Genomic DNA, 19,105 nt, shown 5'->3' with positions numbered 1-19,105 from the left:
CTCCTTATTATTTTACTACAATTATAACGATTGTTTGTATGCCGATTTAGGTTAACCATTTTGATTAGACATAGGCCTACCCACAGAATACAGAATGTTTATTTTCTAAAGATGATCCCAATAAAGATGATCCTATCAACTGGTCAATATCAACTGTCTATCAGTAAGTAATATGGGAATTGATTGAATTGAATGTTGTTTTAATCTTGTTGGTGATTGAATAGTTGTTTTCTCTCAAATCGATTACTCGCAGAGATCATGCCCACACACAGGGGTTGATAAGAGAATCACACAATAATTTTAATCTCTGTGTTAGGAAAAGTCTAGAATGTCTTTTTAAAATTTAACTAGGCAAGTCAGTTAAGAACAAATTCTTATTTTCTATGACAGCCTAGGAACAGTGGGTTAACTGCTTTGTTTAGGAGCAGAACGAAAACTTTTTACCTTGTCAGCTCAGGTATTCAATCTTGCAACTTTACGGTTACTAGTCCAACACTCTAACCACTAGGCTACCTGCCTCCACAAAAAAAATTGGTTAGAGGCTCCCCCTTCTGAGACAGCACACACACGGTTGATTAAAAAACAAACAGGACACAGCCAATGGAGTTCCACTGCACCACACACACACACACACACACACACACACACACACACACACACACACGCACACACACACACACACACACACACACACACACACACACACACACACACACACACACACACACACACACACACACACACACACACACACACACACACACACACACACACACACACACACACACACACACACACACAGAGGCTTTGCTAGCCAGTGTGAGAGAGGCCTGCAGCACAGCAGTTGATTTAAGGACAGGACACATAGAGTGGTGGGATGCATTCATCCTTCACAGAGGTTGTTACTACTCTTGTGCATAGCATGCACTGAGAGATCCGACTGCAACACCCACTTGTGTTTCTGTGCCACTGTGCACCATGCAACATTTAACAGCATCTAATATGAGATATTGTCTGTATATATATGTTTTTTGTTTTTGGTACATTTGTGTGTGCTGTGCTCAGGTTTTTGTCTTGAGTGTCAGTATTATTATGTATGTGTATGTTTATCCTTGAGTTATCTGTGAACTATATTTGTGTGTGTCTTTACGTTTGTCTGTGGCTCCTCTGGGGTCTCAAAAACGTTCTCGAGCTAGCTGCATTGAAACAAGTTCCCTCAGTGTGAATTCACACTAGTCTTGACATACGCTGCCATCTGCTGGATATACAACGAATTGCAAGAATATTGTGTCACAGAGATACAAAAAAGAGATGCTTGTGTTTTATAAAACCAGGGGGCAGTATTTCATAACATCTATTTCCGTAAATGTCTTGTAACAATTGGTTTAATCTCGACAACAAGAACCGAATCTGCAGCTTGATTTTGTTAAGGCTGTGATCAGAGTCTGCAATTTGTCTGGTATATTTCCTTTGATTGTTCATGACTGAACTGCTTGATGGAAGAAAGAGTTCGCACAACAAAAGCAAGGGCATGTTGTCTTTATGCCGATAGAGGTATTGAACCGTTAGATAACGTCCAATCTCAATTTTTTTGCTGTACAAATGGATCAGTTTGATGGAGCTGTAGACTCTTTCCTCATACCGCTTCTGACCTTAGGCTCTGAAACATTATTACTTCCAAGAAACCAGACATCAGAATATTGCTTACTCTAAGGCAGCATCCAGGCAGCGTTTGTTGCCATCCTAATAATGTATCATACATTGCTCAATTTCCTCAAAATCACAGTCAAGTTTCTGTAGTTCAGACAACAGAAGGCATGGTGAGTCATTGTTATCCATGTGTTTTGATTATGCCAGTCCAGATGCTGTGTGAGAGGATAGTGATGTTGGCGATGCCGAATCTGAAGTGTCAGAGGTAGGCACTCTATCAGACGTGTTGTCTTGTTGCCTTATTCCCATGCAGTCCCCTCCAACTCTTATGTGCCCTAGAATTGGTGCCTGATTTCAGAAACAACCCACAGTAAGAGCTGAGATCATTTAGACACTTGCGCTATCTGAATTCCTCCCCAGTGATTGTAGATATATATATATATATATATATATAAAGCACCCAACAGAACCCAGTGCAGCCAATATAACGTTGTGTTTGTACATTACTTCATTAACTCTGATTCACAAGCTCCACTCTCCTAACTTAGTCCTGCTCATTACACTCTTCATGTCTGACTGCACTTTACCTTGTTTTGTGTGTGTGTCTGTGTGTCTGTGCCTCATTATCTACCCTGTGGAGATTGTAGTGGAGTGCCCTATTTTGAGCATCCAAACTGGCCTAAACGGTACTAGAAATGAAGCTGTATTAAAGCCCTAAAACATCTGTGGGTGTCACGGAAGTCTAGGAGTGGTGGGTGTAGAGTCAGGCGCAGAGAGCAATACTTCCAATGGATGTGTTTATTTCACTTGGTCTAGCCAACAATCAGGCAATGACCATAAATCAGGTATGTCTCCAAAAACCAGGAAATAACATACAACAAATTACACAGGAGAAAAACAACTTCACCACTGACAGTAGGAATAAGCCCGCACAAAAGCAGGCGGGCACTGGAAATTTAAATAGACCATTGATGAACTAAAATAAGCAACAGGTGAAAACAATCAAAACAAAAGCAACAGAAAAGAAAAAGGGATCGGTGGCAACTAGTAGACCGGTGACGACGACCGCTGAGTGTCAGAACAGGAAGAGGAGCCACCTTCGGTGGAAGTCGTGACAGTGGGTTATTGTTTGGGCACAGTTTTGTGATATAATGTGATGACTAGTAGCTGTAATGTGTTCCAGGCTATCCTCTGAGCTGACAACTGCCCATGTTGCCATTATGATATCATTTGACCTCAGCAAAACTTGTGTGGTTGCATTGTATGAGTGCACAGGACGAAGAGGACAATAAGGACCAGGGATAGTCTTTCTCCCTGCTGTCTCGATAGGGGATTAGGCTTCTTTGGAACATTGTTTACCTCCTCTATCAGGGTTAGGAACTAGCTGGTGCATTGGGCATCTCAAGGGTATAAAGACACTGCACGTCCTTTGTTTGCAGGTATAATGACAGTAACTTTCAGCCATGCGTTTTCTCTTCCCTGGCTAGCCCCTGGTCTGTGACAAGAAAACTAAACAGGAATTCACCCTGAGGGCAATTAAGTATTCCAGCAGATGGATGCAGCCAGTGAGGCCAAAGCAGAGTTTATCATTCTTTCACCCAGAAGATATAGAGGCTCCCCAAAAAGAGAGGAGTGGAAAATGGGCAGATAATTATACCCTCTTCCTCTGTTACTACCTCTCTCTCTCTCTCTCTCTCTCTCTCTCTCTCTCTCTCTCTCTCTCTCTCTCTCAATTATTTTTCCCTGCATGAAGAATTTCAATTTCTGCCTGATCAGCTGCCAAATTGAGTGTGCCTCCACAACAATAGACATAGCCAGCAGGTATAAATAACATTTATCCATCATCATTTGTTCTACTCGGCGACTGGAGCAAAGATACCATCACATTCACTGTCAGTTAGAGCTGAAGTGGACTAAGGATGAGGGAGTCTATTACACTTAATGGATCAATACAACAATTGGTCCTCTTGTATGTGTAAGTCATTAAATGGTCCGGGTGTTTCAGAGGTTTAGCTTCCGTCTTTTTATCTCTGGCTGTTTCTGTTTTAGTAAGGTCTAATTGATTATTTCTGTCTGATTGTTTGTAGCAGTGAAAGGCAAGTGATTCATCTCAACAATCCTGCTCCATACATCTCTCTGTAAATGATTAAGTGAAACTAAATTGTAGTTGTGTACCTTGTTGGAACTCTTTTACCTGGAAAATAAATAACTCATAAAGGGAAACGTATTTCCTCTAATGATGGATGTGATTACTTTTCTTCCCCTCATACAGTGCTTCTGGAAACCTTAATCTTCCTCCTCAAACCCTTCCCTCTGGGTTCCCTTGGAGCAAACAGTGTGATAAGAACCAAAACACACACAACCGAGCCTTCTCTCTACCAGCCATCCTCTCTCAGGTCAAGTTCCATCCCCTCCTTGCATCAGTTGATGTATCATAATGCAAACCAAGTCACGTAGGGTGGCTTTCTTACCAGATTATAAAAACAACCTACAGGGAGGTTTCTGGATTCAATGAAACCTGTCTTACAGAGCAATGTTTCTATTTGTTTATGAAAGGCTTTGGTGTGAGCAGAAGATATGTGATCCATAACTTTGATTACCTCTGAGACTAGGCTGACTGTGAGACTTTGCTCCTGAATTTAGTTTATTTGAATTTTCTTCATTAAATCTTAGCCATAAACATACCTAAGTTTCAGTATTCTTTAGATTGATCAATCACATACAAAGTTTTTTGTGACCAATCTGCCTCAACAGTACTGCATTCTGTGAAAAGTACAAGTATGCCTACAAAATGGCTCCAGAGTGGCGCAGCGGTCTAAGGCACTGCATCTCAGCACTAGAGCTGTCACTACAGACCCTGGTTCGATCCTGGTGTGTAGCACAACCGGTCATGATTGGGAGTCCCATAGGGTGTCGCACAATTGGCCCAGCGTTGTCCGGGTTAGGGTTTGGCTCGGGTAGGCCGTCATTGTAAATAAAAATTTGTTCTTAACTGGTTTACCTAGTTAAATAAAGGTTACATTTAAAAATATAGTTTAAAAAGAGGTGATTGGAAGAGAAACAATAATCCATTATAACAAATACAAATATTTCAACAAATAAAGCACAAGGTCTGCATTACTAGGTGGTCTGTCTTAGAGGAGGGAAATAATCAACAATTCAAGATACTCAAGAATAAGTTCTCAAATGAACGAATGGGTTTCAATTATAGACTTATTTTTGTTCTGTATCCAGGACTAAAAGTAAGGTGAACATTTAAATATGCTTTGATTTGTTGCATAATTGCAGCATACAATGTATGTATCCTGTATATTTGTGTCAAGCAAGCCAATAATAATATAAAATAAAATAAAAAAATATAAAACAAACAAATGGATTGAAGGTTATCAGAGAAAGAAACAAATAGTATAATCCTTGCAACAACAAAAAATCCTTCTGCAAAAGTGTATCCCGTGCTTCTTACACCACCTGTCGAAAGCACTGGAAAATAGAAGTTGGTGGGAATCCCTCTGTACTGAGACGCTCGCGCTTCAGTTCTCCTGTAGGCTATACTGTGAAGGATGAATTGCTTTCCTCTCCAATGCAATGTATTTTACTCTGGGACTCGCTTCTTTCCAAAACTAAATGAAGACGGATATGGCTCTACAACTAACATGTGGTTTGATTTAAGTTTTTAATGATCGAGAATATACTCGAGATATTTCACCAAAATAGGTTGAAACGTGCACATTTAAAGATATGATGGCTTCAATAGGGGAGTTCGATCCGCTGAACAACATCGTTCCTGCAACTAAAATTGAAGTAACCGTGTCATGCAGGTAAGGTCATGAATGTATGATACAATGTTAAATGGCGTGATTAGATCTTCTATAAGTGAAACATATCGTATTGAAAGTATGCAGATGGGACCCTTATGTGTGCTACCATAATATTTCAATGATTTAAAGCACATGTTCTGTATTCATATGAAATTAGTGTGCACACCAAGTTAAATATGTATCTTCATTTAGGCAACATTCGTATTGTTTTAGAATACCAAGCATAGAGTAGAATTATGAAAAAAACATTGTTTCACCTCACGCATGAATTCTCATTCACCTCCTTCTTGATACACCTTCAAAGGTGCGCCGAGACGTGCCTGACCGCAGTGCATCAGCCGGGTGTAGTCAACAGTGCTAATGCATACTTTTCAGGGCACTGAGACTGGATAGTGTTGTGGTATGGCTAGCGATTAATCACCTCTCAAGCAGGTGTAGCCTATGTAGAACCATACCTACGATAGACCTTGGCTACCTGTGAACAAACCATTACATGTGTGGAGTATACAGTATTCCCACATTGTCCACGTAATTGTCTTCATGAAAACTTTTGTCACATTATATCTTTATCGTAATATAGTACTTCATAGAAAGCAGACTCCTTTGCCTCTATGCAGAACCCTCAGTATCAAATGTGCCTGTTGTTGCCCCCTCGACATCCTTTTCACATCCTTTTCACGGTCAAATATTTTATCCCGTCAGTTGCCAGTCAGCACTGTAAATAACCTGTAAAATCGGTTGATGAATTGACACAGCAATCGATTTAGAAGTAATTTCATACAATGGCAGGTCCAATATGATCTACACAGTCAGGCCCTAAACCTTTTTATATTCATACAATGGCAGGTCCAATATGATCTACACAGTCAGGCCCTAAACCTTTTTATATTCATACAATGGCAGGTCCAATATGATCTACACAGTCAGGCCCTAAACCTTTTTATATTCATACAATGGCAGGTCCAATATGATCTACACAGTCAGGCCCTAAACCTTTTTATATTCATACAATGGCAGGTCCAATATGATCTACACAGTCAGGCCCTAAACCTTTTTATATTCATACAATGGCAGGTCCAATATGATCTACACAGTCAGGCCCTAAACCTTTTTATATTCATACAATGGCAGGTCCAATATGATCTACACAGTCAGGCCCTAAACCTTTTTATATTCATACAATGGCAGGCCCTAACCCCCCCCCCCCCGCCCCCTGCTGGATTTATGGCAGAGCTGCTAATTGGTTTATTTTCCATGAAAACATGTGGAGCCTAAAAAAAGCATAGAATTTGAATTTTAACAAAGTCCAAAACAAACTGTCATGCAGGTGATAGAGGACCCAAAAGCGACTTAACAGAAACAGAGTTTATTCAAGTCCAAACAGGGAATAACAGAAATCCTCTAGTCTGTAGAGGGGAATAACAAGAGAAGCGGCCACAGACTGCAGGTCGCTTCGGGTAGGCGCAGGCCGTAGTAGACAGAGACACCTGCTCACACGCAGCATCTGATGAAGGCAAAAAACACGACAGGACAGGGCGAAACACAATCACAGCATGGTGAATACTAAACAAGGAACCGACGGGACAGGAACGGAACACAAAGGAATAAATAGGGACTCTAATCAGGGGAAAGGATCGGGAACAGGTGTGGGAAGACTAAATGATGATTAGGGAATAGGAACAGCTGGGAGCAGGAACGGAACGATAGAGAGAAGAGAGAGCGAGAGAGTGAGAGAGGGAGGGGGGAGAGAGAGGGATAGAAGGAGGAAAGAACCAAATAAGACCAGCAGAGGGAAACGAATAGAATGGGGAGCACAGGGACAAGACATGATAATAAATGACAAACATGACAGTACCCCCCACTCACCGAGCGCCTCCTGGCGCACTCGAGGAGGAATCCTGGCGGCAACGGAGGAAATCATCGATGAGTGAACGGTCCAGCACGTCCCGAGACGGAACCCAACTCCTCTCCTCAGGACCGTAACCCTCCCAATCCACTAAGTATTGGTGACCCCGTCCCGAGAACGCATGTCCATGATCTTATGTACCTTGTAAATAGGTGCGCTCTCGACAAGGACGGGAGGGGGGAGGGAAGACGAACGGGGGTGCGAAGAAAGGGCTTAACACAGGAGACATGGAAGACAGGATGGACGCGACGAAGATGTCGCGGAAGAAGCAGTCGCACAGCGACAGGATTGACGACCTGGGAGACACGGAACGGACCAATGAACCGCGGAGTCAACTTACGAGAAGCTGTCGTAAGAGGAAGGTTGCGAGTGGAAAGCCACACTCTCTGGCCGCAACAATACCTTGGACTCTTAATCCTGCGTTTATTGGCGGCTCTCACCGTCTGTGCCCTGTAACGGCAAAGTGCAGACCTCACCCTCCTCCAGGTGCGCTCACAACGTTGGACAAACGCTTGAGCGGAGGGAACGCTGGACTCGGCAAGCTGGGATGAGAACAGAGGAGGCTGGTAACCCAGACTACTCTGAAACGGAGATAACCCGGTAGCAGACGAAGGAAGCGAATTGTGAGCGTATTCTGCCCAGGGGAGCTGTTCTGCCCAAGACGCAGGGTTTCTGAAAGAAAGGCTGCGTAGTATGCGACCAATCGTCTGATTGGCCCTCTCTGCTTGACCGTTAGACTGGGGATGAAACCCGGAAGAGAGACTGACGGACGCACCAATCAAACGACAGAACTCCCTCCAAAACTGTGACGTGAATTGCGGGCCTCTGTCTGAAACGGCGTCTAACGGAGGCCATGAATTCTGAATACATTCTCAATAATGATTTGTGCCGTCTCCTTAGCGGAAGGAAGTTTAGCGAGGGGAATGAAATGTGCCGCCTTAGAGAACCTATCGACAACCGTCAGAATCACAGTCTTCCCCGCAGACAAAGGCAGACCGGTAATGAAGTCTAAGGCAATGTGAGACCATGGTCGAGAAGGAATGGGGAGCGGTCTGAGACGACCGGCAGGAGGAGAGTTACCCGACTTAGTCTGCGCGCAGTCCGAACAAGCAGCCACGAAACGGCGCGTGTCACGCTCCTGAGTCGGCCACCAAAAGCGCTGGCGAATAGACGCAAGAGTGCCTCGAACACCGGGATGACCAGCTAACTTGGCAGAGTGAGCCCACTGAAGAACAGCCAGACGAGTGGAAACAGGAACGAAAAGGAGGTTACTAGGACAAGCGCGCGGCGACGCAGTGTGCGTGAGTGCTTGCTTAACCTGTCTTTCAATTCCCCAGACTGTTAACCCGACAACACGCCCATAAGGAAGAATCCCCTCGGGATCAGTAGAAGCCACAGAAGAACTAAACAGACGGGATAAGGCATCAGGCTTGGTGTTCTTGCTACCCGGACGGTAAGAAATCACAAACTCGAAACGAGCGAAAACAACGCCCAACGAGCTTGACGGGCATTAAGTCGTTTGGCAGAACGGATGTACTCAAGGTTCTTATGGTCTGTCCAAACGACAAAAGGAACGGTCGCCCCCTCCAACCACTGTCGCCATTCGCCTAGGGCTAAGCGGATGGCGAGCAGTTCACGGTTACCCACATCATAGTTGCGCTCAGATGGCGACAGGCGATGAGAAAAATAAGCGCAAGGATGAACCTTATCGTCAGACTGGAAGCGCTGGGATAGAATGGCTCCCACGCCTACCTCTGAAGCGTCAACCTCGACAATGAATTGTCTAGTGACGTCAGGAGTAACGAGGATAGGAGCGGACGTAAACGTTCTTTTAGAAGATCAAAAGCTCCCTGGGCGGAACCGGACCACTTAAAACACGTCTTGACAGAAGTAAGAGCTGTGAGAGGGGCAGCAACTTGACCGAAATTACGAATGAAACGCCGATAGAAATTAGCGAAACCTAAAAGCGCTGCAACTCGACACGTGACCTTGGAACGGGCCAATCACTGACAGCTTGGACCTTAGCGGAATCCATCTGAATGCCTTCAGCGGAAATAACGGAACCGAGAAAAGTAACGGAGGAGACATGAAAAGAGCACTTCTCAGCCTTTACGTAGAGACAATTCTCTAAAAGGCGCTGTAGAACACGTCGAACGTGCTGAACATGAATCTCGAGTGACGGAGAAAAAATCAGGATATCGTCAAGATAGACAAAAACAAAAATGTTCAGCATGTCTCTCAGAACATCATTAACTAATGCCTGAAAAACAGCTGGCGCATTGGCGAGACCGAACGGCAGAACCCGGTACTCAAAATGCCCTAACGGAGTGTTAAACGCCGTTTTCCACTCGTCCCCCTCTCTGATGCGCACGAGATGGTAAGCGTTACGAAGGTCCAACTTAGTAAAGCACCTGGCTCCCTGCAGAATCTCGAAGGCTGATGACATAAGGGGAAGCGGATAACGATTCTTAACCGTTATGTCATTCAGCCCTCGATAATCCACGCAGGGGCGCAGAGTACCGTCCTTCTTCTTAACAAAAAGAACCCCGCCCGGCCGGAGAAGAAGAAGGCACTATGGTACCGGCGTCAAGAGACACAGACAAATAATCCTCGAGAGCCTTACGTTCGGGAGCCGACAGAGAGTATAGTCTACCTCGAGGAGGAGTGGTCCCCGGAAGGAGATCAATACTACAATCATACGACCGGTGAGGAGGAAGGGAGTTGGCTCGGGACCGACTGAAGACCGTGCGCAGATCATGATATTCCTCCGGCACTCCTGTCAAATCGCCAGGTTCCTCCTGAGAAGTAGGGACAGAAGAAACGGGAGGGATGGCAGACATTAAACACTTCACATGACAAGAAACGTTCCAGGATAGGATAGAATTACTAGACCAATTAATAGAAGGATTATGACATACTAGCCAGGGATGACCCAAAACAACAGGTGTAAACGGTGAACGAAAAATCAAAAAAGAAATAGTCTCACTGTGGTTACCAGATACTGTGAGGGTTAAAGGTAGTGTCTCAAATCTGATACTGGGAAGATGACTACCATCTAAGGCGAACATGGGCGTAGGCTTATCTAACTCTCTGAAAGGAATGTCATGTTTCCGAACCCATGCTTCGTCCATGAAACAACCCTCAGCCCCAGAGTCTATCAAGGCACTACATGTAGCACCCGAACCGGTCCAGCGTAGATGGACCGACAAAGTAGTACAGGATTTTGATGGAGAGACTTGAGTAGTTGCGCTCACCTGTAGCCCTCCGCTTACAGATGAGCTCTGGCTTTACTGGACATGAATTAACAAAATGTCCAGCAACTCCGCAATAGAGGCACAGGCGGTTGGTGATCCTCCGTTCCCTCTCCTTAGTCGAGATGCGAATCCCTCCCAGCTGCATGGGCTCAGACTCTGAGCCAGAGGAGGGAGATGGTTGCGATGCGGAGCAGGGAAACACCGTTGATGCGAGCTCTCTTCCACGAGCCCGGTGACGAAGATCTACCCGTCGTTCTATGCGGATGGCGAGAGCAATCAAAGAGTCCACATCTGAAGGAACCTCCCGGGAGAGAATCTCATCCTTAACCACTGCGTGGAGTCCCTCCAGAAAACGAGCGAGCAGCGCCGGCTCGTTCCACTCACTAGAGGCAGCAAGAGTGCGAAACTCAATAGAATAATCCGTTATGGACCGTTCACCTTGGCATAAGGAAGCCAGGGCCCTAGAAGCCTCCCTACCAAAAACTGAACGGTCAAAAACCCGAATCATCTCCTCTTTAAAGTTCTGGAACTTGTTAGAGCAATCAGCCCTTGCCTCCCAGATAGCTGTGCCCCATTCTCGAGCCCGGCCAGTAAGGAGTGAAATGACGTAAGCAACCCGAGCTCTCTCTCTAGAGTATGTGTTGGGTTGGAGAGAGAACACAATCTCACACTGCGTGAGAAAGGAGCGGCACTCAGTGGGCTGCCCGGAGTAGCAAGGTGGGTTATTAACCCTAGGTTCTGGAGGCTCGGCAGGCCAGGAAGTAACAGGTGGCACGAGACGTAGACTCTGGAACTGTCCAGAGAGGTCGGAAACCTGAGCGGCCAGGTTCTCCACGGCATGGCGAGCAGCAGACAATTCCTGCTCGTGTCTGCCGAGCATGGCTCCTTGGATCTCGACGGCAGTGTAACGAGCGTCTGAAGTCGCTGGGTCCATTCCTTGGTCGGTTCCTTCTGTCATGCAGGTGATAGAGGACCCAAAAGCGACTTAACAGAAACAGAGTTTATTCAAGTCCAAACAGGGAATAACAGAAATCCTCTAGTCTGTAGAGGGGAATAACAAGAGAAGCGGCCACAGACTGCAGGTCGCTTCGGGTAGGCGCAGGCCGTAGTAGACAGAGACACCTGCTCACACGCAGCATCTGATGAAGGCAAAAAACACGACAGGACAGGGCGAAACACAATCACAGCATGGTGAATACTAAACAAGGAACCGACGGGACAGGAACGGAACACAAAGGAATAAATAGGGACTCTAATCAGGGGAAAGGATCGGGAACAGGTGTGGGAAGACTAAATGATGATTAGGGGAATAGGAACAGCTGGGAGCAGGAACGGAACGATAGAGAGAAGAGAGAGCGAGAGAGTGAGAGAGGGAGGGGGAGAGAGAGGGATAGAAGGAGGGAAAGAACCAAATAAGACCAGCAGAGGGAAACGAATAGAATGGGGAGCACAGGGACAAGACATGATAATAAATGACAAACATGACACAAACATTTAGCTTGTTACTTCGGCAAGTACATTTTGTGGTTGGAATTGCAGTATGCATATAATTTGAGAATTTAGACGTGAGCTAGCAAATTTTGACAGATTGGTTTCATCTAGACAAACAAAATACGGTTGCTTAGCAACCGGATACCAACGAGTTCTATGGAGGAAAAAAAGTGAGTAATTGCTGATAACATTCATGCTGAGGGCTGGGCCTGTATACAGTACAGGACAGTATGCTAAAGCTCAGGAACAAATGGAATAACTTTTTTGGGGAGAAAATATTGACATTTTCTACATTTTCTGCTGTCTGCCTCACAGCCATTCCAGTGTTTTCCATAGAAGTATGTGATTGTTTTCAGATGCATGTTATTTCCAGGAAAGGTCATCAGATAATCGCACTGACACACTGTGAACTGTGATTCATCAACCACAGATACAATTTGTTGTAGCATAACCTACGGTATGTACCGTAACCTACAATGCTACTGTACAAAACCAACAGCACTTATAGTTTCACAAGGGATTTGCAATATGACTAAATAATGTGAGTTTATAAGGGTCTCTAATAACACTTTAACAGGTGAAATGTGTGTTCATTAACTTTCAACTAAGGCTACATACAAAAATAAAAAAAGAGGTAGCAGGTAAGTATTCTGTATTGGCCCTATAAGCTGTTCAAGGGTCCCTGAGCTCCAGAGGATGTTGGTGGGAGGAGGTATAGGTAGATGGGCTCATTGTAATGGCTGGAATGGAACTGTATTGAAAAACATCAAACATATGGGAACCACGTTTGACTCCACTCCATTCCAGCCGTTACAATGAGCCTGTCCTCCCACTAGCCTCCACTTACATTCCTCATATCTGATACTGACATAGAATGTCATACTAACTGTTTGAACTTCATTTGTCAACTTATTGTGACGTGGGAATCTACGTGGATAATACATTGGATTTGAAAAAAGTCATCAACATAAACTGTTGTTTTGAGGGTGAAAACCACAAGATTATGTCATTATTGTAACCAATGTTCAACATTGACAAACCTTGTATGACAAACTGTGCATTTGGAAAGTATTCAGACCCCTTCTTTTTTCCCACATTTTGTTACGTTACAGCCTTATTCTAAAATGGATTAAATCAAATAAAAAGTCATCATCAATCTACACACAATATCCCATAATTACAAAGCAAAAAAAGTTTGACCTTTTTTTGCAAATGTATTACAATTAAAAACCAGAAAACCCTAATTTACATAAGTATTCAGACCCTTTGCTATGAGACACAAAATTGAACTCAGGTTCATCCTGTTTCCATTGATCATCTTTGAGATGTTTCTACAACTTGATCGGAGTTAACCTGTGGTAAATTCAACTGATCGGACATGATTTGGAAAGGCACACCTGTCTATATAAGGTCCCACAGTTGACAGTGTATGTCAAAGCAAAAACCAAGCCATGAGGTTGAAGGAATTGTCTGTAGAGCTCCGAGACAGGATTGTGTCGAGGCACAGATCTGAGGAAGGGTACCAAAAATGTTTTGCAGCATTGAAGGTCCCAAGAACATAGTGGCCTCCATCATTCTTAAATGGAAGAAGTTTGGAACCATCAAGACTCTTCCTAGAGCTGGCCGCCCTGCCAAACTGAGCAATCGGGGGGGAGGGGCCTTGTTCTGGGAGGTGGCCAAGAGCCCGATGTGAGGATGGGAGAACCTTCCAGAAGGACAACCATCTATGCAGTACTTCATCAATCAGGCCTTTATGGTAGAGTGGCCAGACAGAAGCCATTCCTCAGTAAAAGGCACATGACAGCCCACTTGGAGTTTGCCAAAAGGCCCCTAAAGGACTCTCAGACCATGAGAAACAAGATTCTCTGGTCTGATGAAACCAAGATTGAACTCTTTGGCCTGAATGCCAAGTCTCATGTCTGGAGGAAACCTGGCACCATCCCTACAGTGAAGCATGGTGCTGGCAGCATCATGCTGTGGGTATGTTTTTCAGCGGCAGTGAATGGGAGACTAGTCAGGATTGAGGGAAAGATAAATGGAGAAAAGTACAGAGATCCTTGATGAAAAGAGTGCTCAGGACCTCAGACTGGGGTGAAGGTTCGCCTTCCATCAGGACGACGACCCTAACGCAGAAGTGGCCTCCGGGACTTTAACCCGATCAAACATCTCTGGAGAGACCTGACATTGGCTGTGCAGTGACACTCTCCATCCAATCTGACAGAGCTTGAGAGGATCTGCAGAGAAAAATGTGAGAAACTCCCCAAATACAGGTGTGCCAAGCTTGTAGTGTCATACTCAAGAAGACTTGAGGCTGTAATCGCTGCCAAAGCTGCTTCAACAAAGTACTGAATAAAAGGTCTGAAATGTTATATAAATTTGATATCAGTTATTAATTTTTTATAAATCTGCAAAAATAAATAAAAACGTGTTTTTGCTTTGTCATTCTGGGATAATGTGTGTAGATTGATAAGGGGAAAAATATTTAATCCATTTCAGAATAAGGCTATAATGTAACAAAATGTGGAAAAGTTAAGGGTCTGAATATTTTCCGAATGCACTCTATGTTGAATTTGTACCTTTCAAACAACATCAGATCTTTAACGTTATATCCACTATCAGGAAAAAACCATAGGCTGGCAGGACCTCTGACTGGAGAGTTGATCTACAACTATTAATTTGTTCTCTCATCACTTAATTTAATAACCAAGCCCAGCCCTGTTTAGCTTTTATATTTGTCATTGACTATTACCAATGGGCTACCTGGAAAATTATTATCGGGAAATCTTGTATTAACTAAATACTGTATATTCACTGTTGCTATTGAAGTCATTCCAAAGGGTAGATTTAACAGAGCGAATGAAATGTAACCATACTTTATGATTCATATAATCATCAATGAGACTATTTAGGCCTGTATAGTATTTGTAACAGTTATTGTTTCAATTTAACCCAGGGTTCAACTAAAAATAGACAATACATACTGTATATGCCTAGGGTTTCAAGCTTTGGTTGATTTCAAATGTAATCTTCAAATTAATTTTTAATATGTTGGATTAATTAAAGAATAGGACTAAATCAAATCAAACTTTTTTTTAAAGTGCTTTATAATGCTTGATTAGATTAGGTTCAGTCCTATTCTTCAACTAAGATTTTAGGTTGAGATGGAGACGTGAATCCAACACATCAATTATTAATTTGTAGACAAACTGGATATTGAATTGTGTTTTGTTGTCAACACAGCAAATATCATATGTGAAGGAGAACTTCTGTTTGGATAGTTCCACCTGTGCCACTGATTTAGTCTGGCTTTAATTCCATTTAGACTACAAATTAATAAATTATATGATGGATTCACATCACCATCTCAACCAACAATCAAAGTTAAAGAATAGGACTGAATGAAATCAAATCAGTCTTTAAAGGCACTTTAAAGTCTTATACTTTAACTTTGATTGTTGGTTGAGATGGCGATGTGAGTCCATCATATCATTTATAAATCTCTAGACAGAGTCAGTGGCTCAAAAGATACTTCTCCTTCAAATGTCGATATTTGTTTGTGCTAACACCCAAACACAGTTCAATTACACTTGAAATACAGTTTACAGCCTAATATTACAAATGGTAGTCTCCAACTAAACCAAAAATAAAAGTTAAAGAATAAGTTTAAGCCAGTGGCTCAGATGAAACTATCTAAGCATTAGATATCCTTAAAATGTTGATGTTTGGCTGTGTTGTCAGCCAAACAAAATGTAATAACACTTTTGTAATAAATAGCCTACATTTAAGGATATCTTACAAACGAATGAAACAGCATTCAACCTTAAAACGAGTAACCATGGCCACATTTTCAGGTTAGCCTACTGTAACTATAAATGTTTTCTGATGTAATCATAGAAAGCGTGCATGTTCAGGATACCATGCAAAGGTTGCAGGTCTGTGGAGATCTTCACAATTGCTTAAATCATCTGTGCAGAATCTTAAACAGCTTGGATCACTGGCCCTTTCTGCAATCCAGATCATTTGGTTGTGCTATTCCATGAAGCACAGTGATAACATTTACATTACATTTATGTCATTTAGCAGACGCTCTTATCCAGAGCGACTTACAAATTGGTGCATTCACCTTATGACATCCAGTGGAACAACCACTTTACAATAGTGCATCTAAATATTTTAAGGGGGAGGGGGTGAGAAGGATTACTTTATCCTATCCTAGGTATTCCTTAAAGAGGTGGGGTTTCAGGTGTCTCCGGAAGGTGGTGATTGACTCCGCTGTCCTGGCGTCATGAGGGAGTTTGTTCCACCATTGGGGAGCCAGAGCAGCGAACAGTTTTGACTGAGCTGAGCGGGAACTGTACTTCCTCAGTGGTAGGGAGGCGAGCAGGCCAGAGGTGGATGAACGCAGTGCCCTTATTTGGGTGTAGGGCCTGATCAGAGCCTGGAGGTACTGAGGTGCCGTTCCCCTCACAGCTCCGTAGGCAAGCACCATGGTCTTGTAGCGGATGCGAGCTTCAACTGGAAGCCAGTGGAGAGAGCGGAGGAGCGGGGTGACGTGAGAGAACTTGGGAAGGTTGAACACTAGACGGGCTGCGGCGTTCTGGATGAGTTGTAGGGGTTTAATGGCACAGGCAGGGAGCCCAGCCAACAGCGAGTTGCAGTAATCCAGACGGGAGATGACAAGTGCCTGGATTAGGACCTGCGCCGCTTCCTGTGTGAGGCAGGGTCGTACTCTGCGGATGTTGTAGAGCATGAACCTACAGGAACGGGCCACCGCCTTGATGTTAGTTGAGAACGACAGTTTGTTGTCCAGGATCACGCCAAGGTTCTTAGCGCTCTGGGAGGAGGACACAATGGAGTTGTCAACCGTGATGGCGAGATCATGGAACGGGCAGTCCTTCCCCGGGAGGAAGAGCAGCTCCGTCTTGCCGAAATTCAGCTTGAGGTGGTGATCCGTCATCCACACTGATATGTCTGCCAGACATGCAGAGATGCGATTCGCCACCTGGTCATCAGAAGGGGGAAAGGAGAAGATTAATTGTGTGTCGTCTGCATAGCAATGATAGGAGAGACCATGTGAGGTTATGACAGAGCCAAGTGACTTGGTGTATAGCGAGAATAGGAGAGGGCCTAGAACAGAGCCCTGGGGGACACCAGTGGTGAGAGCGCGTGGTGAGGAGACAGATTCTCGCCACGCCACCTGGTAGGAGCGACCTGTCAGGTAGGACGCAATCCCAAGCGTGGGCCGCGCCGGAGATGCCCAACTCGGAGAGGGTGGAGAGGAGGATCTGATGGTTCACAGTATCGAAGGCAGCCGATAGGTCTAGAAGGATGAGAGCAGAGGAGAGAGAGTTAGCTTTAGCGGTGCGGAGCGCCTCCGTGATACAGAGAAGAGCAGTCTCAGTTGAATGACTAGTCTTGATAACACATTAAGTTGTTGTACAAATACAAACATCTGACATTGTATTCACATTTTATCTTTGTTGTGCTTTAAAATGGTTGAAAGCGCAGTGATAACAAATAGGGAATTCAAAAAATGCCTTAACCAATCATTACCCACCAAAAATGACATGGTGCCCCCAGTGGGATGGGATTATACATTTTTGGCTGAGTGGCCTTCGTGTTCTGTCCAAATAAAAGAGTCACTGGGATGGTCAGAATTCCATGGTCACAAACCAGCCACCACTGGCACCAAACAATAATCCTCCCTGCCTCTGAAAAGCGAATGGAACGGCTGATGGTGTCACCTTGGAGATTACAAAGCCTTAACTCTGGATTTCCTCCATGCTTAGAAACAAGTGGGTGGTTCTCTGTGAGACACATCAGCAACTTCTCCTCTTATCACAGCTAACAAAACCTTGCAAGTCTCAAGCGGACAACACAATCAGCTACAACATTCGTTTCATTTGCCTGCCTCTCATCAACCCATTTCCTCGACGTGTTGTGCATCTGGCAAACTGCCAACCTAAAATGAACCTGAGGTATGAGTACAGAAAAATGGAAAAGAGTCGAGGGATTCTCAACTCACTGACCTGGTAAAGTAGTGCAGCCAAACGAAAACGTATAATGGCTTCGCTTTCAAAGATATGTCACATGAAGCTTACTTCATTTAAAAAATAGATATTTTCATTGCATCAGGGATAACATACACTGACGTTTCGGCTTCACAACCTTCTTCAGAACACACAGAGACAGACACCCAGCCAGCACAGACAGTTCCCTTCTCTGAAAAACACGTCAGCGGGGGGGGGGTGCAAATGTACCTCAGCTCTGCGGTCCAGAGCTCCTCAGAGAGACTCGGTGTTTGTGCCACGTCTGTCATTGCGAGTAGTTGTTTCCCCTTTGATATAATATGAACCATGAATCCAATGGCAGTGACTCAAATACTGACGATATAGAAATGATCCCACGAGACTGTCCTCATCTGCGGAGGAAAGAGTTGGTTACTGTGACTGATAATTTTACACTTATCACACCATTCATTTGATCCTATACATGTGGGATGATGTTGAACTCAGACCAACTGTTGTACTATAGTGGTGACAGCAAAATCTTATCTCCTACTCAAAGGTGATGACCTTAATCAGGATACAGTACCTGTAAATGGACCAAACTAGTGCTATTATCTTGGGACTGTCATTAATGGAGGTATATACTTTGTGTGCCTCTGAATTGGGTTGTTAGTCTATTTTGGCCTGTAAATACCTTATTTTACTGACATTTTCTTTAGGTGTGTAATATGAAATAAGGTCGTTATTATTCATGCACTGGGCCAAAATCGGTGTAGAAACAATTGTTCATGTTCCTTATCAGGAGGTTCGACCCACTGATTACGATGCTGTGTGATCTAATTGATTAGGTATGTCACTTCAGTCTTACACATATATTTAGCCAAAAATGTTCTGGCGTCACCCTATGTACACTGGCTGATTTGTTATGTATTTTGTTTGACAATACATTTTCGGTTGTGCTGAATCTTACATGAAGTA

The 19,105-nt window shown here is 44.0% G+C and overlaps 1 protein-coding gene across 1 annotated transcript in view; it reads left to right on the top strand.

Annotated features, from left to right (window-relative positions):
- Nucleotides 1–5,304: 5,304 nt before the first annotated feature.
- The window catches only part of cpne5a (copine Va), a 119,599-nt gene continuing 105,798 nt past the window's right edge, over nt 5,305–19,105 (top strand). Inside the window, exon 1 of the mRNA XM_046364423.1 lies at nt 5,305–5,468. Within this exon, the coding sequence (XP_046220379.1) occupies nt 5,389–5,468 (80 nt within the window). The 5' untranslated portion in view covers nt 5,305–5,388. The remainder of the gene's footprint in view (nt 5,469–19,105) is intronic.

The sequence above is a fragment of the Oncorhynchus gorbuscha genome, linkage group LG10, assembly GCF_021184085.1.
Source record: "Oncorhynchus gorbuscha isolate QuinsamMale2020 ecotype Even-year linkage group LG10, OgorEven_v1.0, whole genome shotgun sequence".
NCBI classification, from domain to species: domain Eukaryota; kingdom Metazoa; phylum Chordata; class Actinopteri; order Salmoniformes; family Salmonidae; genus Oncorhynchus; species Oncorhynchus gorbuscha.
Note: the sequence above shows the minus strand (reverse complement) of the source record. Positions and strands in the feature narration are given on the sequence as shown.